At 49.3% G+C, this 27,697-nt stretch overlaps 1 protein-coding gene across 1 annotated transcript in view; it reads right to left on the bottom strand.

Annotated features, from left to right (window-relative positions):
• Positions 1-1,127: 1,127 nt before the first annotated feature.
• Positions 1,128-27,697, bottom strand: part of CACNG4 (calcium voltage-gated channel auxiliary subunit gamma 4) — a 45,763-nt gene continuing 19,193 nt past the window's right edge. The window contains exons 2-4 of the mRNA XM_071573833.1: positions 12,586-12,669; positions 6,429-6,569; positions 1,128-5,591 (exon numbers count right to left, since the gene is read on the bottom strand). Of these exons, the coding sequence (XP_071429934.1) occupies positions 5,053-5,591; positions 6,429-6,569; positions 12,586-12,669 (764 nt within the window). The 3' untranslated portion in view covers positions 1,128-5,052. The remainder of the gene's footprint in view (positions 5,592-6,428; positions 6,570-12,585; positions 12,670-27,697) is intronic.

Below are 27,697 nucleotides of genomic sequence, written 5' to 3' on the forward strand. Positions count from 1 at the left end.
TGGGGAGCCATCCCTGGCCCTGGGGAGCCATCCCTGGCCCTGGGGAGCCATCCCTGGCCCTGGGAGGTGATCCCTGGCCCTGGGCAGTGATCCCTGCCCTGGGGAGCCATCCCTGGCCCTGGGGAGCCATCTCTCCTCTGGGGAGCAGTGGCACTGTAAGCTGAGCCTGACCCCAGACAGGTGCAAAGCCTCTTCATTCCCTTTTATTTTCGGCACCGCCCATGTCTGTCACTCTTCTCATTCCAAGGGAATTCCACATCCTCCTCTCTGGACTGGTTTCCCACTTTCCAAAGCCTTAAGGGCTCTGTCCTTGCTTGCCCCCACCTCAGACAGCTCCCCTTTTCCACACAGCCCCATTCAGGGCAGGGCAGCCTCACTCCAGGGGTCACCACGTACCCACAGCCCTGCCCAGCCATGTCAGGAAAGCCTTTAGTGACTCCAGGCCAAGGGAACCAGCTGTGGGCTCCAGCTTTAAAGGGTTTCACTGCTGTGGGGCAGAGACATTTGAAGAGATGAATCCCTGCCTGCCTCCAGCCATGCCAATCCATCCCTGGGTGGGAGAGGAGGATGGAGAGGGGTGGGCAGTGCCTGTCTCAGTGTTCTGGGAGGGGAGGTTAAAGAGGGTTTTGAAGAAGAAATATTGTGGGTATGCAGGGATGGCTTGGGATGTCTGAGAGTCAGGACCTTCAGCACGTGGGGCTGGGCTTCCTTCAGGCCAAGTGGGCAAGCTGAGGGGGAGGAGGATGCTGAGGAGCTCACAGGGTGCAGGAAGGCACAGGCTCGGGGGGAGCACTCAGAAGACACTGGGTTGTTTCTCTCCATGGTTTGCGGTGGCCTCTGGCCACCACACCAGACTCAAACTGGGCACTGAAGCTGCAGACTAGAGGGTTTTTCTTAGTTCCCAACCCAAATAACTGGAAATACTGTGAAGGCAGCTTATCTTGGAGATTTTGTGGTCTGTGGGACCACAAGAATAGTCCCATCTCCTCTGATATATTGGCTTCCAGTAACATGGGCAGCTGCAATCAAACAGGGAGAAATATGAAAAGATAAACACAGAAAGCTCAGCTCAGAGAACCTGGAAATTAAAAATCTATAGACCTTTCTCCACACAAACCCCAAGTACATTTAAAATGGTTTATTTAAAAAGTAAGGATTAAGTACATTATACATGGTTGTGATTATACCAGTAGAACTGAAGCACAGTGGAAATAACACTTTAGAACTGCAGACAGAAATGTAGCCCCAAGGGACGTGATACATTAGCCCTTGTGGATATGTGATCCATACAGAGAGAAAAGGAAATAGAAAAATAGTTTATTGTTAAATGTCTGGGCAGCTGAAGTGATTTCTCCTTTTACTCCTATGGTGGATGAGAAACGAGGAAGAGAGAGCTGATGGTACACCTGAAACTTTGTTTCTTAGAGAATCAGATCTGATCCAACAGCATTTTTTAAAGTTCTGCTGTTACAGAATGTTTTCTACCCAAAGGCAGGTATTGTTAATGACATGAGACCTGCAGGCCTTGCTGAGAAACGGGGCTCGTTTGTTCGACGCTGTCCTGGGAAACCAGAGAGATGTGGAAGAACAGATGATTTTTTTTACTCTGACTGAGTGGTTTCAAAGTCTGAGCACAATCTGTCAGATAGCTCAGCCATGGAGCCGGGCTGTTCATGGGCAGGAAAGCTGCAGATCTTTCACTTCTGTGGGAATCAAAGTTTTCCACAGGAAAGGACTGATTTTTGGAGGATTTTTCGGAACTGGGATTGTCAAATGAATGGGGTTTTTTTGCTTTGGTTGAACAATTTCCTGCACTGCAAGTAAGTGAGTTTTCACTGGCAGCCCCCATTCTCCCACAGCACAACAGCTCTGCTCCCTGTTTTCTCCCCAGGCCCTTGTTCCCTGTCCAGCCCCGGGAGCATCCCATGATCCCCATTGTTCCAAGGTGCTGCTGGAGAAGGAGCAGATGCTCCAGCTCGGCCCCTGCCCCAAGGGAGGGGGCTCTGCCAAAGAGCAACACCCCAAAAACACTCAGCAAGACTTTTTTTTTTTTGCCAATGTGGTGTGAAAATCCTTCAGCTGCCTCTGCAGGTCTGAGCTGAGCTGAAGGAAAACCTTGGGCTTTGGCTGGAATCAGATGGTTGGTTGAAGGACATTCACTGGAGAAGGACAACTAAAAGAACAAACCCAACGTGGAGCAAACCTCACACTGTCAACTTCCAGTTCAAGGTACATGAGTTTAGAGCAACAGCCTATTATCTAATCCTGGTTTTAAAGGGAATGGTTGTATTCTTAATTACAGTAAACACGGATGAGGACTTAGTTCTAACTATTAGTTTATTAACACAGTGGGAAACAAATAGTTCTGGGAAATTGCACTTGAAAAATACATCGACTATAATTAGATGTAAATTAATTAGCACTTAGTATGACACACTAATGAGACAGAAGGTTGGTTTTTTTCGTTGCAAACTTCTACTTCTATCATAGCTAATCAAAGTATTTTAATATTACGAAGTCTCAAAAAGTAGGAAATAATTTATTGTTTGAAAGCATAAAGATTCTTGTAAAAAAAAGCCTTTCATCAAGAACTTTAATAATTTTAGAACTCTTTTATGTTGTCCTAGCCGAAAAGTAGGTAAAAAAGTTTTGTCTGCCTCTGTTTGAATTTTTATTTTAAAAAGCTTGTGTAACACCTTTCTCCATAGTGTGTTGATACAGAAAGTAGCACAACATTTTCTACTTTTAAATCCTTCCCATCGCTCCATTCGCTTTAGCTCTCAGAGTTCAGAGGTTTGAAAAAAGGATCCCAGCAGAGTTTTAACCTGAATGGAAACTCTTAATGAGCAGGGCTGAAGGCTCCAACCCACCTCTGCCAAAAGAACTGTGTGGCTCTGCCGGGCTGGGGCAGAGCTGAACAGCGGCTGGGGGAAGACGTGCACTCAGCATTGAGAATTGTGTCTTGGTTCTTGCAAGGAGAGAGGCTTGAGCAGGGGGGGCTCTCTCTGGGGGAGAGGGGGTTAACTTGCTTTTTGGGATGTTAAGGCAGCTTCTCCAGGACTGGCCTGGAGGACTTGGTTCCACCAGCTGAAAGCCTCGTGTCCAAACCACCACCGAGCCGCGGCCATCGCGGCACAAATTAAGACTAAAGAGGTTTTAAGAGTTTGGCTGAGATCTCCCACCAGCAGTGAGCCAAGCTGTCCAAATCAGGATTTCTTGTCACCACTTCTCTAGTCTTCTGGGCAAAGATGACAGGAATCAAAGGAATCTCCAGGAATTAGATGCTCCTCTCTCACTGCATCTAATTCATCTGAGGGGAACTGGGCACCTCATTCTCATATGGCTTGGTCGAGTGGTCACTAAAATCAGCATGAGTACCATTAAATTAAATTACCTTTGAGTCAGGCCCTCGAGCTTTGAGATCCAAGCCTAAGTGTAAAAAAACGAAAGCAGGAATTTATAAGAAAAGAAAAAAAAATATTTCAGACTCTTTTAGAAACATACAGAAGCAAAGGGTACAAATTAGTTCCCTCCTCACGTGGGGCGTAGAGTTTGCTGTGGGCTCTCTGCACGTGAGGAGACGCGTCGTTACAAAATAAATTAGGTCGAACCACCATTCCCATCCAAAAGCAACTATACCTTGCACCATGCGGCACTTATTCATAAGAAAAGGAGTTTAATAAATAGCTCATAAACGGTGATCGCCTTTTCTGTGTTGGTTTTTTTTTTTTAAATACAAAGTCGTCCTCTGCTCTGTGAACGCCTCGCTGCCGTCGCTGCGGGGAGGTTGGGGGGCTGCTCCAGCCTCTCATTCATGGGGAGGTTGGTTGGCTGCTCCAGCCCCTCATTGCAGGGAGGTTGGGTGGCTGCTCCAGCCCCTCATTGCAGGGAGGTTGGGTGGCTGCTCCAGCCCCTCATTGCAGGGAGGTTGGGTGGCTGCTCCAGCCCCTTGTTGCAGGGAGGTTGGGTGGCTGCTCCAGCCCCTCATTTTCAGGGTTGGCTGCTCCAGCCCCTCATTGCAGGGAGGTTGGGGGGCTGCTCCAGCCCCTCGTTGCAGGGAGGTTGGGTGGCTGCTCCAGCCCCTCATTGCAGGGAGGTTGGGTGGTTGCTCCAGCCCTCACTTCCCAGAGAGCTGAGCCTGCAGGAGCATCAGGGTTGCACTTATGAAGCAGGAGGGAGTCAGGGGTGCAGGGACCCGGTGCCCGCTCGGCTCCGCTCCCCGCCCGCGCTCGGGGGCTCCGCACCCCGCGCTCAGCACCTCGCCGGCTCAGGCACTAGGGCTCGTCGAGATGACAATTCAAGTTTTCCAAACGTTTAGGCAAGAAAAGGTGGTTGCAAATATGCTCAAGTCCCACCTGCTTTAATCTGCTCCCTTTGGAGGGGTTCGGAGATGCACCCACAGCCTCTTCTCCTTGCCCCAAGGGGTGCCCGACACCCACAAATGGGGGTTCCCTCACCACCCCCTCAGGGAGTCCAGAACGCTCAGGAAGTGGGTGCTCTACGGTTTCAGCGGCACAGGTCAGTTTTAGAAAGTGTTGCCTTCAAAAATATTTTCTTTTTCCTTTTTTTTTTGTTAAGAGGCAAAGTTTACGCTGTGTCAGAGGAAAGCGGCTCACTCGATGAGGGGTTCAGAGTCATCCTTGGGCTTGATTATAAATTGGATTTGCAAGTTTGTATTAAGGGATCTCAATATTAATAATAATAATAATTAAAAAAAAGTAGTACAACAATTTTTGTGTAATCCTTTAAAACACACTGGTGGCCAGTCCTTTGCAGTTTCTCCAAGACTGTGTACACACCACAAAAGTGCAGGAACATCAACTGCCTTCATCTCGTGACACCAAGAACGGAAAGAAACGAACTCCAAATAGCTTCCAAAAAAAGCTACGAGCGTGTAACATCTTTATGTTGGGCCAGAGGATCTCCACTTGCTACCTCAAGACATGCCACAATTAAAGAGGTGAGAGGGTACTTGAACATCGCTCTTCTCTCTCATGACAGATCCATTCTGTTCTGGTATTTCTTCAAAAAGCGTGAGGAAGGAGGTGAACTTCAAACAGGCGTCGTCCTCCTGTTGACCATGTTGACGTGGAGTCCTTCCTTAAACTCCTTCTGGAGGAAGTTGTGGACCTGCAGGAAACTGGCTTCCTGGTCAGCGTTGTAGCTGGCAGCCGTTGTGACCTTCAGAGGCTCTCGGGACAGGGTGTACATGGAGATCTCGTTCATGGGGATGGTGCTCGCGATCTTCATGCCAACCGGGGAAATGTCTCTGGATGGAGAAGGCTCCGTGGAGCGAGAGCTGGATCTGGACCTCCTCCTCCTGTACCTGTAGCTTGGCATCCTGGCATAAGGAGAACTGGAAGAAGTCTTAAGGAATTCCCTCCTGGTCTTAAACCTCAGCTCTTTGTTCTTCTCGATATAAATGTTCACAGCCAGAACTCCTATGGTCTCGGCCACGATAAAAGACAAGGCTCCAAAATAAAAAGACCAACCATAGTTGTAATGGTTCTTTTTGTCCTCATCTCGCTTGTCACTTGGGTCACCTGCGTTGCTGGATATGTAGACAATGATTCCGATGATATTGCTGAGACCTGGAGAAAGAAAACCATAAATCAGTGGTTAAGTGGCTGAGAAACTCAAATCAAGCCCTGTTACTTTCTGGACCTGGATGGTTCAAAGATTGTGACCAGGAATTTCAATTGCATTTATTTACTCTTTCATTTATCTCAAGGTTTTATTTATTCTTGAAAAACAAACCACAGATCCACCTCTGGGCCACATCCCCTCACATGGATTCCAAAATACTCAGCAGGATTTTTTCCCATCTCTTCATTGCCACGGTGGGACAAAAGCAGCACATGGGAGCTCACTAATATTGTGAGTGGGATTCCAACATTCAGAATAGTGATGAAAATACATTTTGAGCTCAGGGCTATGGCTGTTCACCTTGATCAAGATAAGTTCTCTTCCACCTTGCTGAATTTTCATCTAAATGCAGCCTGTTTAATCCAGGCTTCAGGGAAAGCCATTAACAATGGGGCTGACTCTCTCAGATGTTTCTAGGGTGAAAACCTGGCTCACCTATCAGAGGTGAATGTTTTCTGCCATCACATTAAAAAGAAGAAAAAGGCCTTAGGTGGAAGAGTTGCCTGATTCTTCTAATGTTTAATACATTTTAAATAGTGTAGAACATGCTTGTTACTGAATTCCACTTCCTTTTTTCAGGAAAATGGAAAGCTCTTCTAGAACATACTTATTTTAGGGCTTGAAGAACATAATTTTGTGATAAGAAATTCGCCTGGTGTGATGTTGTTAATGCCCTTGATCCAGGAAAGGGGTGCAGGGAAAGAACAGGCAACGAGCTTTTCCAATCTTTTTCCATTGCAAAAGGCAGCACTTGTTAAGGACTCAATGTAAGGAGAACACACCTGCTGCAACAAAGAGAATCCCAGCGCTGAGAATGATGTTGTTTTTGCTGTTGTAAATCCTTCCTGCTCCGACACAGAGTCCTCCCAGCAGCAGCAAAATGGTGCTCAGGATGGGGAAGACGCTGGAGGCACGGACAATGCCTGCAGGAGACAGGGGGAAAGCAAGACAGGCAGCAATCATTGCAGACACCTCCCTGGCTGCAAGGGTGGAGATTACACAGTCTCAGAATCCCTGGCTTTTCAGAGAATCATTAAAAATGATATTATAGAATCACAGAATTGCTCAGGTTGGAAAAGACCTTTTAGGATCATTGAGTCCAACCATCAACCCAGACCTCCACCACGTTCCCCACTAAACCACGTCCTCAAGTGCCATTTCCACTCATTTAGTTTGAACCCTTCCAGGGGTGGTGACTCCACCACTTCCCCAGGCAGCTGCTGCAGTGCTCTACAATCTTTTCAGTGAAGAAATTTTCCCTAATTTTCTTTTACTGGAGTCATTTCTGCTTTTGCATTTCTGAGCACGTTTTTGGGAGCTGAGACCCTGAGTAGGTGGCCAGAGTGGTGCAGACTCTCAGCTGAGCAGCTTCCATCTTTTGAGCTTTCTCCTAGGAAGTCCAGCATTACCAACATTATCTGATGCCACCATGTGCAGAGTATTTCTGGCAAAGCATGAGGTAAGTGACAGTAGGGCCCAGCATCACACAGGGAGCAGCTGTGAAAAATTCATGAGCTGGCAACGAACCCCACGACGTTTGGGATGGCTGGAGCAGACAGATCTGCTCCTTCTTACATGTGCAAGGTGAGCAAATCACAGCTCCTGAAGTTGGCAGCACCCATGCTGCCAGCAAGCACAGCTAATAACCCTTTTTTCTTTTGTTGGATGTTTTAAGGACATTGAAACCTTTTGGAAGAAATTTTAACAAGTGTGCCTCAGATGTTTGTGTTTGGTTTTCTGGCAGCAAAGTAGAGTCATTTAAGATTCTGTGTGCTCCAGTCCATTCATCACTGTGGGCTGTAGAATACCCCCTAAAATATTAGAACACCACTTCAAACCAGCTTTCAAAGTCAGGTCACAAGGAGAGTGAGCAGCAATCGACAGGGAAGCAGCAGGGAGGGAACAAAAGGGCTGAGAAAAAATAAACAAGCGTGAGAAGAGGGATGTCTGTATTGTAAAAACCAAAGGGGTAGAAGCTGGCAGGGGTTCCTGAAAGGCAGAGTGAGGAACAGAGTTATATTGTTGCAGAAAGAGGATTTCTTTTGCAGAAGGGGAGATAAGGTGCTGTGGAAAATGGGATCACCCCAACGCTGGGAACTGTGGAAAGGCGAAGACGTGGGAGGGAGTCCCAGCAAGGCGAGGGGTGCCAGGGCATGGGGATGCCCAAGGGCAGTGGAGGTTGGGATGGAAACCCCAGAGCAGACTGGCAGGACAGGGGCACCCCAGGGCTGAGTGCTGGCAGTGAGAAAGCACCATCTGGACGTGTCCCTCTCTGCAGTGCCGGGAGCGCCGCGGCCTCTCCCGGGTGCCATCCCTGGGTGACACGCGCGGCTTCCCGGGCAGAAACGGCCAGATGTTCCAGCTGCTGCCTTCTCACTTCACTGCTGATGGCCCTGGCAGTCCTGACTCAGTGAATCCTGGCGATTCCCCTGGTAACTGGTGGCACAAGCTCCCACTGGCACGAGAGGGGCAGGGCTGGGGGTTTGACACTGAGGGGCAGGGCTGGGGGTTTGGTACCTGCACAGAGCCCTGGCTGTGGTCCAGCCCTCCTGAGGATGGTGCAAACACAAAGACAGGCCATGCCTGGGAAGATTCTGCCTGAATGGATCTGCAATAGCCAGAGAAGTCCATCCCTGCCCAAAGCAGCCTCATTTCTGCACGTGGCCTTCACAGAGGGGCATTTTCTCCAGGATCCGAATCCGAGACAGGTGAGTGCATTGCCCTTCACAGTGTCTGTCAGGGATTGGCAAATCCAAGGCACAGGGGGAAAAGGTCTCTGATCAAAGCCTGTTGGGAGGCAAGAACCAGTTCTCCTGTCCTGCATCCCCACACATCTGGGCAGGGCAACAGCACTTTGGCTTTTGGGTCAGTTGTTGGAGTCAATAATTAGAAAAAGATTTGAAGTCAGTCTCTGCTGCTGGACCCCAAACCACTGTGTGTCTCTCAGTGCCCTGGCTATGGCAGCACCATCTTAAAGTCTCCTGTGGCTCACCCTTTCTGGGTGTTATTTCCTATATTTGATGGCCATGCTGTTTATAATGAATTCAATTCCATCAAGGAGCTTTCCTAAAATGCCTCACTGATATCATTGGAAGGAACTTGCCAGCTATGCCAAATACAGGGGGGTGGGTTGTTCTACTTGTAGCAATAATCTCCAGAGATAATTTTCCTATACCAAGTAATTAATGTGAAGAGAAACAAAACACAGTGTTCTCTTCCTGTAAACCTCTACCCTCTATTTTCCCCTACAATGTGTACTTTCTGCTTGGAAATTTCAAAGGAAGCTCGTAGGTACCATGTAGAATTCACATATGTCTCCTGATACTGGTAATAAAATGACAGCACATCACAAAACATTAAGGCAATCTGGTTTTTGCTTTCTCCCTCGCTTTTCTCCCCCCTTGTTTACCGTCCTGTCGGGTTGCATTGCCCGCTGTGCTCGCCTATGTGTGGTGACACCTCCCTCGCTGCAGCCGCTGCTGCTCCCCACGGGCTGCGAGCCCCGGCTCGGCTCGGGCTTCTCATCTCCAGCAGGCTCTGAAAGGGGAGGCTGTGCCACTCAGGGAAGAGGGCATGGAAGTGGGGAGAGATGCCCCCGAAATGGGAGCCCCAGTGCCCCTCCTGACAGCAGCACAGCCCTGACACCCCCCCCGTGTGCGCCGAGGATCAGAACGGCTGAAATCCCCCTCCTGCAAAGGGAGAGGTGCCTGAGCTTCCAGCAGGGCTGGGTGGGAGCAGCGAGGCTGCGGAGTGCCCGGAGAAATGCGGGAGAGGAGGGATGCGGGAGAGGAGGGAAGGAGAGGAGGGATGCGGGAGAGGAGGGATGCGGGAGAGGAGGGAAGAAGGAGAGGAGGGATGCGGGAGAGGAGGGAAGGAGAGGAGGGATGCGGGAGAGGAGGGTGCGGGAGAGGAGGGATGTGGGAGAGGAGGGAAGGAGAGGAGGGATGCGGGAGAAGAGGGATGTGGGAGAGGAGGGAAGAAGGAGAGGAGGGATGCGGGAAAGGAGGGAAGGAGGAGAGGAGGGATGCGGGAGAGGAGGGAAGGAAGAGAGGAGGGATGTAGGAGAGGAGGGAAGCGGGAGCGGAGGGAAGCAGGAGCACATGCCCGGCGCTGCCGCTGGGAGCTGTGGAGGCTGCCCGGGGACTGCGCTCTGTGGTACATCTGCCACTCCTGCACAGGCAGGAGAAGGGGACTTTTTTAGACAGACACAGACTGGCGTGTGTTGCTGCAGGGAAGGAAGGGTCTTGTTGGAGCTCCTTTGCACGTGTCATTGTCACTGTTGTTGTTCACTTGGTTCTGCAGGGAGCAGCTTGAACACTGAAGGGCAAAATCCAAACTCCTGCTCTCAACCCACGCCCCGGGCCACGGTCTCCTAAAATCTGTCATTTTTTCACTGATTTCCATAGGGTTTTGAACCAGGGCTCGACCCTACCAACACTGTGGTGTTTCCATTTCTCTGGAGCCTGTATCAGAGTGGTGACTGTGGAGCAGCCCTTCAGCAGCTCCCTCAGGAGCGCGAGATGCACACAGGGTTGGTGCCCTTACCTAAGCCAAGCAGGAAAAACAAGGAGTAGCCCCAACACTTCCCTCTGAGAAACCTGTGCCAAGAAATGGCTAGAAAGAGTGGAGAAGGGTATGGAGCCAGCAGACTGCAAAGGTGTCTGCAGAGGGCAAAAATGGGATGGAGGCTCTTGAGTCTCCTTTGAAACAGGCTGCAGATACTTTCCTGTCTCAGACAATGTTTCGGTCCCTATGACACCCAGGCATGAGCTCATCTCCTCTGGATTTAGACAGGTAACTTTTCTGGAATCTCTAAAGCAGGTGTATGCACGAGAAGCTGCAGTTCTCGGGGCAGCTAAAGCTGAGGAGCCTTGTCTGTGCAGGGAGGGGGAAGCTCCACCCTGTGGGGGAGCCACCAGAGATGGGGTTTGCAGAAGACACAAAGGGTTGGACCAACTTGTTTTTAAGATCTGTACTTAGTCACCTTTGCAAACAGCTTTCAGGCACAGCCGTCACAGGCACACTCAGAGCAATTTACCCAGCTCGTGGCTCACCGTGGGGCTGTTTTTCCCAGCTCTCACTTCTCTCCATATAAAGGAGACATAATGCGCTTTTATCAAGATGCTACTTAATTCCTCTTTCCTTTACAGTCCTTTTACTAGTGATGTTTGTTTCCTAAAGCTGACTTGGCATCAATTTAACATTAGTTCCAAGGCTTTGTATGAGAGATAAATGCAGCTGTGCTCACACTCTGCCTCAGCCTGAGCTCTGAAATCGTGTCACCTGGGCACTGTGACTGATCTGAATCGACAAGAGCAAAGAGGAAAAACCATCTGGGTTTTCTGGGAAAACAAACTTTTCAGAGTTTTTTTTTTTCTTTCTTCTTGTCTTGGCAACTAGAAGTTGTCACCCAGAAGGGAGCAGAAGGGCAGAGTGGTTCTCTGAGTGGCGTTTCAGGTAATTAATGGTGTAACTGAGGAGCTTTTAGCCCTCCCAGCAGAGTTACTCACCACTCCCTGATCTCCCAACACCTTGGGAACTGCAGTTCCTCTGCCTGGCAAAGGGCACTGCTTTCAGCTTGGCTGCTCAGCTCTTTTGTTCAGCAGGAACAAGGCAAGGAGTCCTCTGGGGAAGGGGAATCCAACTCCCACTGCAGGATTCACGAGGTTTCACACTCAGGTTCCAAACCAGCTGAGGGAATGGTCATCCAGGGGAGGCAAAAGCATTGCCCTCATTTCAAGCCCCAGGTTGGTGGATGAAATGACTTTTTGGGTGGGGGTTACATGCCAGCATGGAGCAGCAGTGGCTGGCCAGGCAGGGAAGCCACAGCCCATTTCATGCTGGGATTTTGCTGTTAGCTGCAGAAATTTCAGCTTCCTTCCTACAATGCAGTAATTTCACTGCAGGGGGAGGTGGCTCAGCAGCTGCAAAGGATGAGGTTTGCATAAGGCTTGGGTTTAAGCATTAGGAAGAGCTTCCCAGTGGGCTGGAACCCACTCCCAAATCTGTTTTGATACACTAACCAGATAAATACTCCCTCTGTAAAAGACCTTTGCCAATCTGGGAATGATGGCTGTAGTTTTCATCTGAAAACTTGCCAGATGATACTTAACCAATAGGCACCAAATTCATGACCATTCCCCTGGCTGAAGAAAACCCTTGGAAAAAAACCTTGAAACCTCATGGCAGGAGGATTAGAACAAGATGATCTTTAAGGTCCCTTCCAACCTAGACCATTCTATGATGATTCAATGATTCTGTGAAATTAGGACATCCAAGAGTGATGGTTGTGTCAAACTGGACATGTGCCACCATTGCTCTGAGCCACCACTGCTCTGTGCCCACCACTGCTCTGTGCCACCATTGCTCTGAGCCACCACTGCTCTGAGCCACCACTGCTCTGTGCCACCACTGCTCTGAGCCACCACTGCTCTGTGCCACCATTGCTCTGAGCCACCACTGCTCTGTGTCACCACTGCTCTGTGCCACCATTGCTCTGTGCCCACCACTGCTCTGTGTCACCACTGCTCTGTGTCACCACTGCTGTGAGCCACCACTGCTCTGTGCCCACCACTGCTCTGTGCCCACCACTGCTCTGTGTCACCATTGCTCTGTGTCACCACTGCTCTGTGCCCACCACTGCTCTGTGTCACCACTGCTCTGTGTCACCACTGCTCTGTGCCCACCACTGCTCTGTGCCCACCACTGCTCTGAGCCACCACTGCTCTGTGCCCACCACTGCTCTGTGCCCACCACTGCTCTGAGCCACCATTGCTCTGTGCCCACCACTGCTCTGTGCCCACCACTGCTCTGTGCCACCCAGTTTGGGCCAGTCTCTTGCAATGAGTCAGGCTTGGTTTGCCCTCCACAGAGAAGGCCAGGGCAGTGTCTGTGGCCACACCTGGTGCTGCTGAGCATTGGGTGTCCCTGCCCACTTACGGAGAAGGTACTCTGAGCTGTCGTGGTCATAGTCATTGTCTTCAGGGAAGTGGTTGATTCGGAAACAATGTCCTTTGTAGATTCCTAAATGAAAACAAAGCAAACAAACCCCATAAGGAACAGAACCAGGTAAATGCACCTTTTTTTAAGCTAAGAAACCTGAATTTTGGGCAGCTTGGGCTGAAGCACAGCTGAAGGAAGGCAGAGCCAGGATCCCTGGGATCTGTTCTTCAGCCACTGATGTTGTTCCCTTGAGTTTAATTTTTAGTACTTTACTTTATCAGCACTGTGCTTATCTAACAAGCACACCGAGTTGGCAAAGCTTTTTGTTCCCAGAGTGACTGTCACCCTGGGTTCCTGCTCCATGGCTGGGGCTCCATCAGTGCAATCCCACACCCACCATCCCTCCCACCTCGTCCCAGTGAAGTGCTCACTTCCCTCATCAGAGCTGGTAAACACTGAACTGTCTGAGGCCTCTTCAATTACTCTCTAGGCTGGGAAAACAAGTCCATAAATGTCTTCCTGCTGCAATTTAAACCCATATGTCCCCCTCAAGATGGGCTCAGCTTTTAATGGCATATCTGGTTGGTTAACTGGGAGCCTGTGCAGCAAGTCAGGGCACTGTGTGCACTCCTGGTACCTGCAGGAACAATGCCAGACCTGAGCAGACCAGCCCCTTACTCAGCTGAAGAAGTCAGCACTTTGCCCAAGGAGGTAAAGCTTTCCATGAGCAGTTTGTGTTATTTGCTGTCATGGTTATCCACAGGCCTGGCTGCAGTTGGGTCACAGGGAGCCACAGAGGGACCTCTCCCCAGAGAGCCTCCTGCAGGAGGGAGCCCTGAGCTGTGATTCTGCCTTGGGGCTTTCATTATTCATTAACCAGTGCTCCTGAGAACACACATCACCCGGGAGGAGTTACCCCTGCACAGGAGCTGCCGTGCTCACAGCTCAGGCTGGCAGAAGGATTTAAAACCCATCACTTAATACTGCTTTAACAGAAGCACAGCTGCAGTCTGTAGGATATAAATGTGGATTTATTTCACTACCTATTACCAATGATTACAAAGATCTCAAAAGAATTACTAATCTGGAGGATTTAAATTGCACCCCGTGAGTGTCAACTGCAGGTTTGCTACTACAGCACATTTAATTCTTCCAGTAAATGATGTCTCGTCTGTAACTGCAGGAGCAGCTCAGGCTTTCTCTGCACAGCACTTCAAAGGCTGGGAACAAGATGTAAGTGGCTCATGTCACATCTGGAGGGGACACACCTGTCCTGGCTGCCAGGGGGAGGGAACACCTCAGCATGTTTGCCTGGGCATCCCTCTGCTTGCCCCAGAGGGTCTCCTGCTGGCTCTCTGGCAAGGCAATGCAAAACACACATTTTAGAGATCCCAGTGCTTATTTTTATGGCAGTTCACACAATGAAATCAAATCACTCCCAGCATTACAGGGCCCCTGGGACTGGATGGTTGTTTCATGGAGTCTCTCCATCATAGTGAGCAAATTTACAGGAAATACATTCAGAAGGTGATTTTTATCCTCTCTATTCATTAAGGGAAAAATCTAAATAATCTTCCCATCCTAATTTCCTGTGGAAATTGGCTTTTCAATGACTGTGCTTGTGTGTGTATAGGTGTTGCCATCTCTGTATGTACTTCTCTGTCTGTAGGTACCATACTCAGGGTACTTCCTAAACTGCCAGAGGGCAGAGTTAGGTTGGATTTTAAGAGGAAATTCCTCCCTGTGAGGGTGGCCAGGCCCTGGCACAGATTGCTCAGAGAAGCTGTGGCTGCCTCTGCATCCCTGGGAGTGCCCAAGGCCAGGCTGGACAGGGCTTGGAGCAACCTGGGCTGGTGGAAGGTGTCCCTGTCCATGAGATGAGCTTTAAAGTCCCTTCCAAGCCAAACCTTTCTACAATTCTCCAATAACTTTTAAGGTAGTTGGTTGATTTTATCCAGAGATGATATAAAAGTAGAGGTATCCCAGGTCACTGAGCTCCCACAACTTTGGTGCAGACAGGGCCAGCCACGAGGAACTTCTTCCACTGCAGGGCTGGAATGGCCCAGCAGGACAGGAGAGAGGAGCCCTTCGTTTCCTGGTGATTATATTTGGAGCCTTTCACATGACAGAGTATTAGCAAGACTAGCAGAGGTGAAAAAGGGGATAATTGCCCTCCAAAAAAATTCTGGATGAGCTTCAGAGTTCTGTTACATTTCCAGCTTTTGGGAATACTGGGATCGGTCACTGGCCAAATTTTGATAGAAATAGCAAATGACTGTGAAGTTTGGGCCTGTATCAAAGCTTAGGAATGCAAAATATCCTTCCCAATATGTTTGATGTAGTTCAGAGCACAGATACAGGTTCAGGGTCCTCTCCAGTGTCTGTGCTGTTTGATGGCTAAGAACAGCACCAGACTGGATCACTTTTTCCCATAAAAACTTAACAGGTGCCACATAACTCAGCAGCAGCTTATTAAACTCCCAGTGAGCCTTGAAGTTGCTACCAAGAACTGTGATGATCTCCAGGGTACTGAGGACTCTTTCAATCCACAAAGTAACAAAGGCTTGCTAGGAAAAGTAACAACACCTTTTTTTCCCTAAAGATGGACTTTGAAACTCGGATTTGGGAGAAATCAAAGGTAGCTGGAGAAGCTGCTGAAGAATTGGTCAGCTTTAAAAGCACAACAGCAGAGTCTGACTGGTACTTAAACATGAAAAATAAAACCAAAGCAAAACTGGGATTTGCTGGAATCTCCATGCCCTGGCATGTAAAGCAATGCAAAAGAAAAAGGAGAAAAGTAATGAAATAGCAGAGGTGGCAGAAAAGGCCTCAATTAAACTCAGTAACAACCATTCTGAAGCACCTGCACAAGGGCTGAGCTCCTGGAGGCTCTGCCCAAAGGCTGCCCAGAGGCTGCCCTGAAGGATGTGCAGAGAAATGTGGCCATGGGGCCAAACTCACCGAGCACACAGAGCCATTTCCCACCAGGATGTGGTGTGGGAGAGGGATTTTATTCTCTGCCTGAGCATGGGGACACAGTCCCTTAAATCCCTGGGAGAGGAAGATGGAATATTGAACTCCTACTGCTGTACCCACTAGAGAGAGATAAATAAACTGCAATCACTGCCTAACAGATGCTGAAATATTGAGAAGTACTTCTGGATACCTCTTGAGAGTTAGATATAATATCCCACTGAGATGCTGTAAGTAACTCCTTTCTTTGAATGATTACTGATATATGTTAAATGACACTTTTAGAAATACAAATATTATAATGCATTTTTTACTTCATACTAATAACAACTTTGTTCTGAATTTTGAGCCAGGACTTGAGGGTCTGGGCTAATGATAATGAAGAGGTGAATTTTCTGAAGTGTTTTTGATGGAGTAAGAACACCTTTTTCCCACTGGTTGCAGCATCCTTAGCTGGCATTTAAAAACTAAAGAGTGTTTCTGACTTGGTTCTACTTTGTGTTCAAGGGCTTCTCCAACAAGGTTAGTACTTCCCAATCTCACTAAGTGTTGTACAGACAACTATAATTAGAGTGTGATGTACTCAGATAATGTGATAAGGGAGGGAACTGTAGTGCCTGAGTGAAGATTAAGCTTTGTTTTGGCCTTTGAGATCTCAAAATACATAGAGTTTTCAGCAGCAAATCAAGTAGTGATCCCAAATTCTGATGACATGCTGCCTTCTCCTTGCTCTTTCTCAAATAATCCTTCAATAATCCTGCCTGTACCACTGCAGGTTGTTCACTGGGGGTTTATTTTCTGATGACTGAGATTGAAGGTCAGTGCTGTAGGATGCAAATGCTGTTTAACTTTGTGGCCCTGCATTCCATGATGCCACTGATGGCACCCATACCATCGGCCACACCTTTGGAACAGCTTTTCCTGTGGTCAGTGCCTATCAATGCCAACATCCCCTGGTGCCCTGGAAGTGTTTGCACAACTCAGCACTGGAACATGGAGCATTTAAACCTCTGACAATATCTGCCAGGGCAGGCTGCACTTCTGTTCTCTCCCTGCCCTAATCCTGCCATCTGCACACAGCCAGAGCCTCCCGTGCCATCAGTGCCCTGCTGGCAGTGAGGGCAGGCAGGGCAGGGCTGGGGCAGCTCTGCAGGGCAGGGCCTTGGCTGGGTGCTCCTGTCAGCAGCGACCTCCATCTCCGAGCACGGGCTCTTGGGGGCAATGCCCTCTGGGAGGGGATACCCCCTTGGAGGCAATGCCCTCTGGGAGGAGAGACACTCTCGGAGGCAATACCCTCTCAGAGGTGATACCCTCTCAGGGGAGATACCCTCTTGGGGGCAATGCCCTCTCAGAAGGCAATACCCTCTCGGAGGTGATACCCTCTTGGAGGTGATACCCGCTTGGAGGAGATACCCTCTCAGAGGCGACGCCCTCTCAGAAGGCAATGCCCTCTCAGGAGGTGATACCCTCTCAGAGGCGATGCCCTCTCAGAGGCAATACCCTCTCGGGGGCAATGCCCTCTCAGAGGCGATGCCCTCTCAGAGGCGATGCCCTCTCAGGAGGTAATACCCTCTCAGGAGGTAATACCCTCTCAGGGGCAATGCCCTCTCGGGAGGTAATACCCTCTCAGGAGGCAATGCCCTCTCAGGAGGTAATGCCCTCTCGGGGGCAATACCCAATAGCAGTGGCAGACACATGAGCAGAGCTGGGCCCTGCTGCTGCCTCCTCCTCCTCCAGCCCCAGCAGAGCCCCTGCTCCATTAATATTGCAGTTTCCAGCCCTCCCTCGGTGAAATTATGCAGGAAAACCTTTGTGTTGGGACTGCAGAGAACCCCAGTTTTCTCTTGGGGTACCAGACATTCACAACCTCCTTGGATCAAACCCTTCCCTGCCCACGTGGCACATTCCTGTGGCTCCTGAGCAGCTGCAGATACTTAGGGCACACACGTGCACACTATTAATAGAGTTAATCAGGGGCTTCTCCCAGGGGAGTCACAGTGAGGCAGTGAGGGCTGCGAGTGTGGGCTGCACAGGTGGCCACGTGGCTACCACAGTTACCTGCAGGCAGGTGGGTACCCCTTACCCCCCTCCAGAATCCCACTAACCAGCTGATTTCTTTCTGGCAAACGTGGCTCTTCTGGGATGGCTTGAAGACATGGAATGAAATTATTTTCAAGATCACTTGACAGCGAGTGCTTGAGGACACAGGGAGTGCAAGGAGCTGACTGGATATTAAAAACAAGGCAATTAGCAAGATACCATGGGAGACTCGGACCGATGGGTCCTGCTTGTTGCATCTATTCTGTGATTAAATGCTGTGCCTCAGTTCCAGAGCTGACTGTCAGCCTGATTTACTGCAACACAGGAATATCTGGATGTTTAAATGACAAGTTTTCTGAGTATATCAGCACAGGGAAGGCTGAGTGACAGAAACCATCCCAGACCACGAGAGGAACGTGACGTGCAGGGTGGGGCTGTTGTAACACAAGTTGCCTGAACATGGTGTCCATATCTGTGGGACTGGGTTTCCTTAATGGCATGGCTTTACACCTCCTTGGACATCAGTGGAGAGCCTCTATTTATAGTGAGTGAGAGTGTCTCAGTGCTGGACTCTGCCAGGGCAGAGCAGAAACAGTTGTGTATTTTTTCCTTTGGAAGATTTCTCTGCTGACAAGTTCTGAAGCCCTTTGCTGTGTGATTTGAGCAACAGTGAGCAAAGGAGATCAGACATGCCAAAAAATGTTCCTCTCCACAAAAATATCTATCTGTGCACTCTGTTCATTTCTTTGATTTTCCACCAGTACAACTCCCCTGTCTCACTGGACTGACACCACAGCACTCGCAGCTGCCGAGTTCACTTTCTTCTCATTCCTCTTGTTGTAAAACAACCCTCGAGAAGAGGAATGGGTGATGCACCTCCTTTTACCTTCAAAACCTGCTTTGTGTTGCTGGTGGTCAAACAGGGACTGTGCTAGTCCTGAGCTCCCCACTCAGACCACAAGGAACAGCATTAGATGTTTCCCTGTACCTCGGCACTTTCTATGTTAGAACGCCCTGGGTTTGATTATTTGTCTCCTGCTGTTCGCTGAGAGTTTCACAAGCCTGTCCTTAAGTTACTCCAATGAGCACAGATCCCATGAGCCTCTGCCTGAGGATGTTTAATGCTGTCATTATAAAAGAAATCATGAACTATTGATGCAGGTCATGTGCAAAACACACCTCATGTGAATTTGCTACACCACGTTGCTGCTGTGAGGCGCCTCCAGCGCCGCCGAGGATGGAGCCAGCAGAGCAAGGAGCCTCAGGAGGTTAAACACACATTTATTGGGTGTCTGCCTTTGAAAAAAGTTTGGCTGTTGTGAGAGCTGGAAACTTCAAAGCACAGCCTGTTTTTGAGACAGATTCTGTCTGACACCCCCGGAGTCCTGCCAGTCCAGGAAATGTGTCCATATGACAGTTTGTGTTTTTGTTTCATCCTGAAGATGGATTTGATGAAGAGCACTGCTTGTACCTGGGGTTACTGTCAGACTTTTGCCAGGGTAGGTCTTGTTTTCAGAGAATGCTCAGGACTTAAAGGATTAGAAGTCCATCCCCATAACTGTGGGCTCCCACAGTGCCATAAACCAGCACGAGCTGCCCAGCGTGGTCAGGCCAAAGCAAATGCAGTTCAGCTGAGTCTTTAAAGGGAATTTATCCTGAGACTTAACCATGTTTCTCTACAGGTGTTGAGACAGTGAAAAAACTGAATCTCTTATTACCCTCACAGAGCCCGTTCCTTCTTTCTCTGTTTTTCATCCCCTAACTCAGAACTCACTTGTTTCTCAGCACAGGGAGCTGAATTGCCTAATTATGGGCCACATTCTGATTTCACTGCAGTGAACTCAAACCTGCCTCACCCAGCAACAGTGAGATCAGAATCTGGTCTTCTCCCTTTGTTTGCTCCCCATCTACTTCCTGGGCAAGAAGAAAATTGTTTTAAAATGTTGAAATGTATGAAATTTGCCCCACTTTCTTCCTTAGGAGCTGTCATCTCTAACAAACCCTTTGGGTTCTTCTTTTGATCTCTTTTCAATTGTCTGGTGGGCAAAGCAAAACTCCTCCTCAAGTCTCTTATTTTCTTATCTTCTGCTGCGCCATGAGTTTCCCATTTCCAGCCCTCCCCCTCCCTTGCTCAGAGCTTTCCAGCACTGTGGCAGGTGAAGAACGACCACTGGCTTGTGCTGACTGCTCCAATTTGCTCCTCTTTAAGGTTTTCAAGCTCAGAGCACCTTCCAGGTGTGTCCAACACCCAAGGAGGGCTCTGGCTGCCCCACCGCAGCGGCGCTGGAGGAGACACTGGAGCAGCAGCTGCTGCCCATGTGCTTGCAGAGGAGCTGGTGCTGCCAGGGCACCCTGTGCTGTTCTCCCCAGGTCTTTCTTCTCAGTGCCCACCACTCCCCTCCAGTCTGGCAGGAGAACGTTTTCTCCAGGAACAGGTCTTGGTTTATCCTGTCACTTGACGTGCTCGGTCCCACCATTCCCCTCACTGCACTTCTCTTGCCTTCATACAGCAGTTAATGCTCCCTCTTGTGTTTCTCGTAGGCTTTCTAGGAGAGAAGGGGCTGTCCTATGCCAGTGTATCCCATATTTAAATATTCTAACCTGCTCTGCCCAACTTGCCTGCACTGTGGCAGAGTCTGATCCCACTGCCCCTCGCTGTCTGCAGCCCCTCCCCGGAGCTGCTCTGTACAAAGCCCTCTCTGTTGGGAGCAGAGGCTGCTCACAGCTCCTCCCTTCTCCACATTCCCCCAGAATGAAGGCTGTGCTGCTCAGTTCCTTGCACTGCTTTTTTCACAGTGGTCTCAAACTGCAGTGGAGCTCCTGTTTGGCATTGCCAAGACCCACCCACCTCCACTGCCCTGAATTTCACAGCCCTAAAGAGCAACTGGTGAGGTTCCTACCTGGGCAGTTTGCCCTCTGTGTCACAACCACCCCTTTTCCAACATTCTTGAGTTTCCTCTGGCCCAGATGTGATGTCTCAGCTGATCTCCTCAAGATGCCAGAGGATCCTCACAGTTTCCCACACAGAAGATGTACCTTGCTTAGGTGGTAAAGAATTCCACTATTCATAGAATCACAGATAATTTGGGTTGGAAGAGATCTTAAAGCTCATCACCTTCCAACCCCCCTGCCATGGGCAGGGACATCTTCCACTAGCCCAGGTTGCTCCAAGCCCCATCCAGCCTGGCCTTGGACACTTCCAGAAATGGGACACCTCTGCTGTTGGGGTGTGGCTTCTAATTCTTGCAAGAACACTTTTTCTCCTTGAGCAATATTATTGTGACATGCTGCAATCCAGCACATAACACCCAAACACTGTTTTCTACAGCCTGGTAAAGCATCTCCACATTCTGGATCACCTACACCTGAAGACATCCCAGGAAATGCCTACAGAGGCTCAGTCAGTTATAATTCATGTGGAAATATCCAGCCTCAGCAGGTGACCTCCTCTTTTCAGTTGGGCAAATATCATCAAAGATGTTGTGTACTTGTATTTCTGTGTAAGAAATGAGCAGATGCAGAAATAATGCTATGACAAAGATGACTTTCAAATCCTGAGACAGCTCTTTGTTCCATTATAAGATTTTGAGACCTTGAGTGATGTTAGAAAATCCGTGGCAGCAGAACTCATTTCCCAAAGATTCACCTCACCTGCACATCTGGGAGCTAATAAAACACATCACAGTGTCTGGCTGCTGTCCTTTGAATTCTCTTTAGTCATTACAAAACTGCTGCCAAAAGTACTAAGTGTCCTTGTGCTACTCCAGTGAATACCAATGGTCTCGGGGAATGTGGGACAGTGGCAAAGGAGGGGACAGTTGTATGTTATATGTTGGTTTGTGCTACTTAATTTCCAGTTCCTGCCAATGTTTGTCTCATAAACCAGCATTTTGGCCACAGAATTCATGACTGAGGTTGTTCAGTAATGCTCCAGCCCCTTCCAGCTGCCTTTCCTTGGGCAAACAATGCAGTTATCCCATGACCACTGCTCATGATCTTCCTGCTACCACTGGCAATTTGCTTCTTACTGACCATGTCCCTTCATGCTGCTGCATGGATGGCAAAGTGGGGGAAACTTCAAGGGGTTCTGTGGCTTATTTTAGTCTGTTTTGTTGCTCCTTTTTATGGAGCTTGTTGAGGGAGTGACTCTTTCTAGGGAGAAAGGCTGACATCCTCTCAGCCTTGATGTTCCATTTGCATTCCATAAATCATCTGCAGGGGGAAACAGGGGCACCTCCTCAGCCAGGGGATTGTTTGGGGGCAGCACTGGGGATGCTGTTTGAGGAGCATTTTCAAGCCAGAGACAAGTCAGCCCTGCCACACTGAGCCTTCCCATGCCTGGCTCATTCCCAAGAAACTGCCAACATTTCTGGTTGTTGTGGGGTTGGTAACTCACTTCTCTGTGTCTGCTTTTCTCTCTGCCCCCACAGTCCACGCTCGCTGTGCTCTGCCTTCACTCCTCGACTCGTCCTGCATCTCCTGCCACAGTCCTTTATCCCACAGCCCAGAAGTTTGTCTCACTCCTCATTTCCATGCTTTGCTCTGCTGCCTCTTTGCTGATATAATCCTCCTCATCCTTTGAAAAGAATTTGGAGCTTGGAGAGAAACCTCCATTAGAGTCCTGCAGCTGTTTTTCCACCTTGGCTAAAATCAGTCCAACTGCTGTTGGCTTTTTAGGTGAGCATCTTCATCCATCACAGCTTTGAACTGAAAGGCATTTTCCAACGAGTTTTCAGCTCTTACTTACATTCTGGCCCAAAATGCCTTCATTTAAAGAGGTACTTTAGTAACTGGTAGTGCTTTTGGCACAATATGTTGGAGTCTGACTCGTTATTCACAGCTGTAACTACAGAGTGGCCATCACTGCCCAACACTCAGGGTGGGAATAAACTGTGGGAGCCTGAGCTAACCAGGACTCAGGTGTGCCCTGATTTGGACCAAAATCCGTTTTTTCCCCCAGTATTCTTGACCTTGACATAGATTCACCAGTCCAAAGACTGCTCATGCAGGGGATTGTGCCAGTCCATCAGTCACTCTGAGAGGGCTGAAATGCCAACTGGTGCCGGATGCAGCCTGAGAACAGCCCGTCGTGGTGCCTGATGGAGTGTGTTCATATGCTGCAAAATGACAAATCCTGGCTATTTTCACATTGTCCAACTGTGCTTTTTTCCCTGCATTGGCACAATTGGATCAAGTTTCCCTTTACGGATAGTTGAGTTTTATCCTTATGTTTTCCCTTCCTTCAGCAAGTGATCAGTTCTCCCTCATGAACGTGGTGAGCAACCAGGGCTTGATGGTTTCACCTTCTACAACCACGGCATGTCTGTGCAGCCTCTACCACGGCCTGTCACCACCTGGGGGAGGAACTGGAGGGCAGTGGACATTCATGTCTCTTCAGAGTCCTTACTGAGTTTATAATTTGAGACACTGTCATGGTCACCTCTGGGGTGTTTCTCGAACCAGATGAAGGTACCCAGTGCAATGTGTGATGCTGTTTCTTCTGCCACTTCAGCTTTCATACATGTGCAGCCTTGAGCTATTCCCTTCTCAGTCTTAACTTCTACTTTTAGACCCTCTTAAACTGCCATTTTTTTCCCCATTTTCTGAAACATTTTCATTTCTCAACAGCCAAGGTTTGCAGTTGGCTCACAGCAGTCTAAAATTTCAGAAGCAACTCTCCAGAATGAGGACTTGGGTAATCCTTGGGGCTGTTTGGGGTAACAGGCACAGGATGAGGATGTCCCTGGTGTCTTCTGTAAAGGAAAAACCCTCCAGATCTCATCAGTAGAAAAATGGTTTGTATTACTGATACTCTGGCACGGTCTCTTGGTGTGGTAGAAGCTTGCAAGGCACTTTGCAATCACCTCTCTGCATTAAATGAGTTATTGTCTGTTTTAATAGCAGGGAGCATCTCTAACCTGACCTCTAGAGCTGAACTCTTTCTGTGCAAACTTTCCTTTGGCTCAGTCATGCACTGCAAAAGTTTTCTTTAAGAGAAAAAAAAAGTGAGGGTTACACTGGAAAGTAGTGATATAGGACCTTGCTGGTGAATTGATCAGGAATATGCAGGATATTTGGATGTTCCTGGAATCCTGTAATGATTTCATGTCTCTTCAATCCATGGAGATTCATCATAAGAGGATGGTATTCAGAAAAAGAGCTGGACACTGAAGAAGCAATAGGGAAATTTGACTCCATAAATCACCTTAATTGAAGGGAATGTTGCAATATGTCTGTCTTTGTAATGCAGTGACCTTGAGTTGGATCCACATCCATTTTGGAGCACAGAAATGAGTCTTCCTCATTTCTCTGCCAGCTTGTTGAGTTATACATAGAAGCAAACCCTCTAGAGACTGATCATGCACCATCAGTGATGCGGGGCAGAAACAAGGCAGATGACAACAGGGACTCTAAAGGTTAGGAAAAAAGGGGTGTCACTGCCAACCCCTGCTGATGGCTGGATTTGGGAAATGCAAGGCAAAGGCTTCAATAATCATCTGCATGATGTGATAGTGGAAAAGCCACTCCACCAGGAGAGATTAGTGCTCTTCGTGTTGTCTAGTTGAATATTCAGGGCCAATGTCTAACCTTGGGAGAAGAGTTGCTGGATAAACAGAAAAGGTTCCAGTGGGGGAAAAAATGAACAAAAGCATTTTGCAACTGGAATATATTCTGGAAGAAAATATCAAGGCAATATGTAGGATTTTAGCTTGAATTGGGGTTGTTGCTGACTTGGTTATTCGTGATTCTCAGCAGCAACCCAGAGTGTTGTGCTCTTTGGAGGAGGGCAGAGAGTCATGAAAAAAAGGAGGAGGAAAAGGAGCACTTTGGATCAGAGTGGGGAGGAACAGGAGGTGGTTCACAGGGGAGGAGGAAAAGGAGCTTGGAAGAAAGTGGGAAGGGAGAGAGAGCTGAGGAGGAGATGGGAAGAATGGGCAGTGGGTGGCTGGACATGAGGAGGGGGCCTGGGAGGAGAGCAGGAGATTGGCATATTGGTGGTGCCCATGGAGATGGGCACCAGGTGGTGACCTGAGTCCTCCCTGACCAGCTCTGCCTGCATCCCAGCCCAGCCCTGCATCCAGCCCAGTCCTGCCTGTATCCCAGCCCTGCCTGCATCCCAGCCCTGCCTGCATCCCAGCTCTGCCTGCATCCAGCCCAGCCCTGCCCACATCCCAGCCTTGCCTGCATCCCAGCCCAGCCCTGCCTGCATCCCAGCCCTGCCTGCATCCCAGCTCTGCCTGCATCCAGCCCAGCCCTGCCCACATCCCAGCCTTGCCTGCATCCCAGCCCAGCCCTGCCTGCATCCCAGCTCTGCCTGCATCCAGCCCAGCCCTGCCTGCATCCCAGCTCTGCCTGCATCCAGCCCAGCCCTGCCCTGCCTGCATCCCAGCTCTGCCTGCATCCAGCCCAGCCCTGCCCTGCCTGCATCCCAGCTCTGCCTGCATCCAGCCCAGCCCTGCCTGCATCCCAGCTCTGCCTGCATCCAGCCCAGCCCTGCCTGCATCCCAGCCCTGCCTGCATCCTGCCCAGCCCTGCCTGCATCCCAGCCTTGCCTGCATCCCAGCTCTGCCTGCATCCAGCCCAGCTCTGCCTGCATCCTGCCCAGCCTGGCCTAAGAGTTGGTGCTCATGCTGCTGCCAGAAGGTGAGGGGATGCACAGTCACTCCCTGGTGAAAATTAAAAGCCTTAAACTTCTAATTCCCAAGACTGAATTAAATTATTCCAGCTAACAAATGGCCTAATACATAAAAACGCAGACGGCTCCCAAATAGACCTGTTTAAATGAACACAAGCAGAGGAGATTCCATTTGGCTCCTGCACCTGAAACTTCCTATTTCCTAATGCAAACTAAGCAGTGACAAATAAAAATGAGGCTGCAGTACCAGCATGACCTCTTTAAGCTTTAATTATTCATGAGAACTGTTTTCTTCTCTGCTGAGATTCAGAGCAACACATTTAAGCAGGTTCCTCTCAGGTTTATGGAAGACGTAACCTCCTTGTTACACCAGCTAATAAATACAACTAAACACAATGGCCCAACAATATTTGTAGAAACAGCATTTGGGAAAATGTGTTTAATGAATCAGAAGTGCCTTAATCTAGTCAGTCTTGAAAAGCAAAACATATCATGCAAAATTACAATGCACTAAAGCACAGATGCATAAATATTTTATTGTCGAGATTCCTGAGTTTGCTTTCAGTATTTTGGAATTGCATTTTACTATGAAATGTCTCTACCTGTGCTGGGGAAGGATAATGGTGATGGGAGCTCTGAGCAATCCAATCTGGGATCTCAGAATTTGATTTAAATAATGTATCTGAGAGTCCCAGCCCTCACCAGCGCTGGGCACATCTGCCATTGTAACCACAGATGCTTCCTGCTTTTTGCTGTCCTAGGATGGCATGGAAGAGACTGGAGGAGAAAATCCAGGCACTTTCCTGTCACTGGGAAGTCAAAAGGCAGGTCCTCCATACCTGGTTGTGATGGCTGTTGTGCCACTGACTCCCTCACAGCCCTTTCCCCCTCAGCCCCTCACCTCTCTCCCTGCCCTGGTGTAGCAGCATCTTGGGACCATATTCCCTCCCTGTTTTGAAAGCAGGACAGGACCAGTTTGTCACCTCCTTGGCCAGAGCTCCCAAGAGGTGCCCAGCTGAGGGGACAGGCAGAGCCCTGAGTGCCCAGGAACACTGGGCACGCACAGGGGGGCACTTACAGCTCCTCTTCACCTGGCACGAGGCAGAGCTGGCAGCTCCTCATTTCCACGCACTGCCACCTCCTCTTCCTCCCCAGGAGCCTGTACGGGCTGTTTGGGGGGCAGCATCCCTGGCAGACGGGCACAGGCAGCCAAAGGGCAGCTCTCCAAACCTGCTTACCAGGGCCATGCTCTGGTACTTACTCGATCTTTACAACTCTGGGCTGTGCTGCCAATATATTTTTGCCAAGGAGACAAAAATACGTCTGTTCTTCCCACTCCCTCAGCCTATGAAAAATCGCGGTTGTGAGCGAGGAGATGCTCTGTGTCTATGTGTGGATATTTAGGGGGGGGAAAGAGAGCTTCTGTTAATTTATTTTCCAGCTGAAAGTCTGCCTTGTAGCCAGGGAAGAACTGTTTTCCCCCATTACAGATTTGGGCAGGAAAGTCTTGCTTTGTGCTGAGCAGAAATGGCAGCAAGTGCAGAGGGAACTGGGAGCAAATCCTTCACCTGTCCCATGGCCCATGTTCTCTCCACGATGGCTTAGAAATAATTTGGGGATTTATGGCTCAAAGAGCCCTATATTAGCAAACTTGTCTAATAATTGACAAAGAAGAGAGGCATAATCCTTGTAAGGTGAGGAGCTTTCTGTTTGAAAAGTGCTTCAGTCTCCCCAAGGGCCAAAGAGGCTCCAGGTATTTTACATATAAAGTTAGATAAGTAAGACTCTTCCACCCAGCCATGGTTTGGGATTCCTGATAAGTTTGCTGAATGGTTTGGGTCCTTTAAAACCACCAGGTACAGAAAAGGAGGGATTGGAGGCTTTTCCTAAGCTTCCCAGCAACTCTGCAAACCACACGCTCCAAAAAGGTGTATTTCTTTCTCCTGCTCCCCCTCCCTTTCCCCCCCAAGACCTCGCATGACTTCAAGGCATCAAATGTTAATGAAAGTTTGCCAGGCTTTGAGGGCTGTGAGATGGAAGTTAAAAATCCTGCACCATGGGATGGCTCTAAAAATACCCGGTGGTGTGGGAAGCCCAGGCGGCTCCGGCAGCTCCCTGCCCACCGCGCTGCCAGGGCAGCAGGGCCTCCTCTCCTCAGCAAGCTCCTGGGAAAGTTTGCCCAGTGACTATGGATTACTTCTGCTCCACAGCCTGGAGTCAGCGGGTTCTGGCAGCAAACCTGCTGGAGAGCGAGGCTGTGCCGCGTCATTTTGCTCCAGTGGTGCTGCCAGGGGAGCTCCGGATGCGCCGATGGGTGACTGAGCTCTGAGGCTCCATCAGAGGGCTCAGACACCAGGTGTCTGTCCCTCAGGAGCACAGCCCTAGACATCACCCTGTGGCTTGCAAGGCTGAGCTCTGATGCCAGCCTGCTCACCATTAGGGTCCTGAGCTCTGCTCTTC

The sequence above is a fragment of the Pithys albifrons genome, chromosome 19 (genome assembly GCF_047495875.1).
Source record: "Pithys albifrons albifrons isolate INPA30051 chromosome 19, PitAlb_v1, whole genome shotgun sequence".
Taxonomy (NCBI): Eukaryota; Metazoa; Chordata; class Aves; order Passeriformes; family Thamnophilidae; genus Pithys; species Pithys albifrons.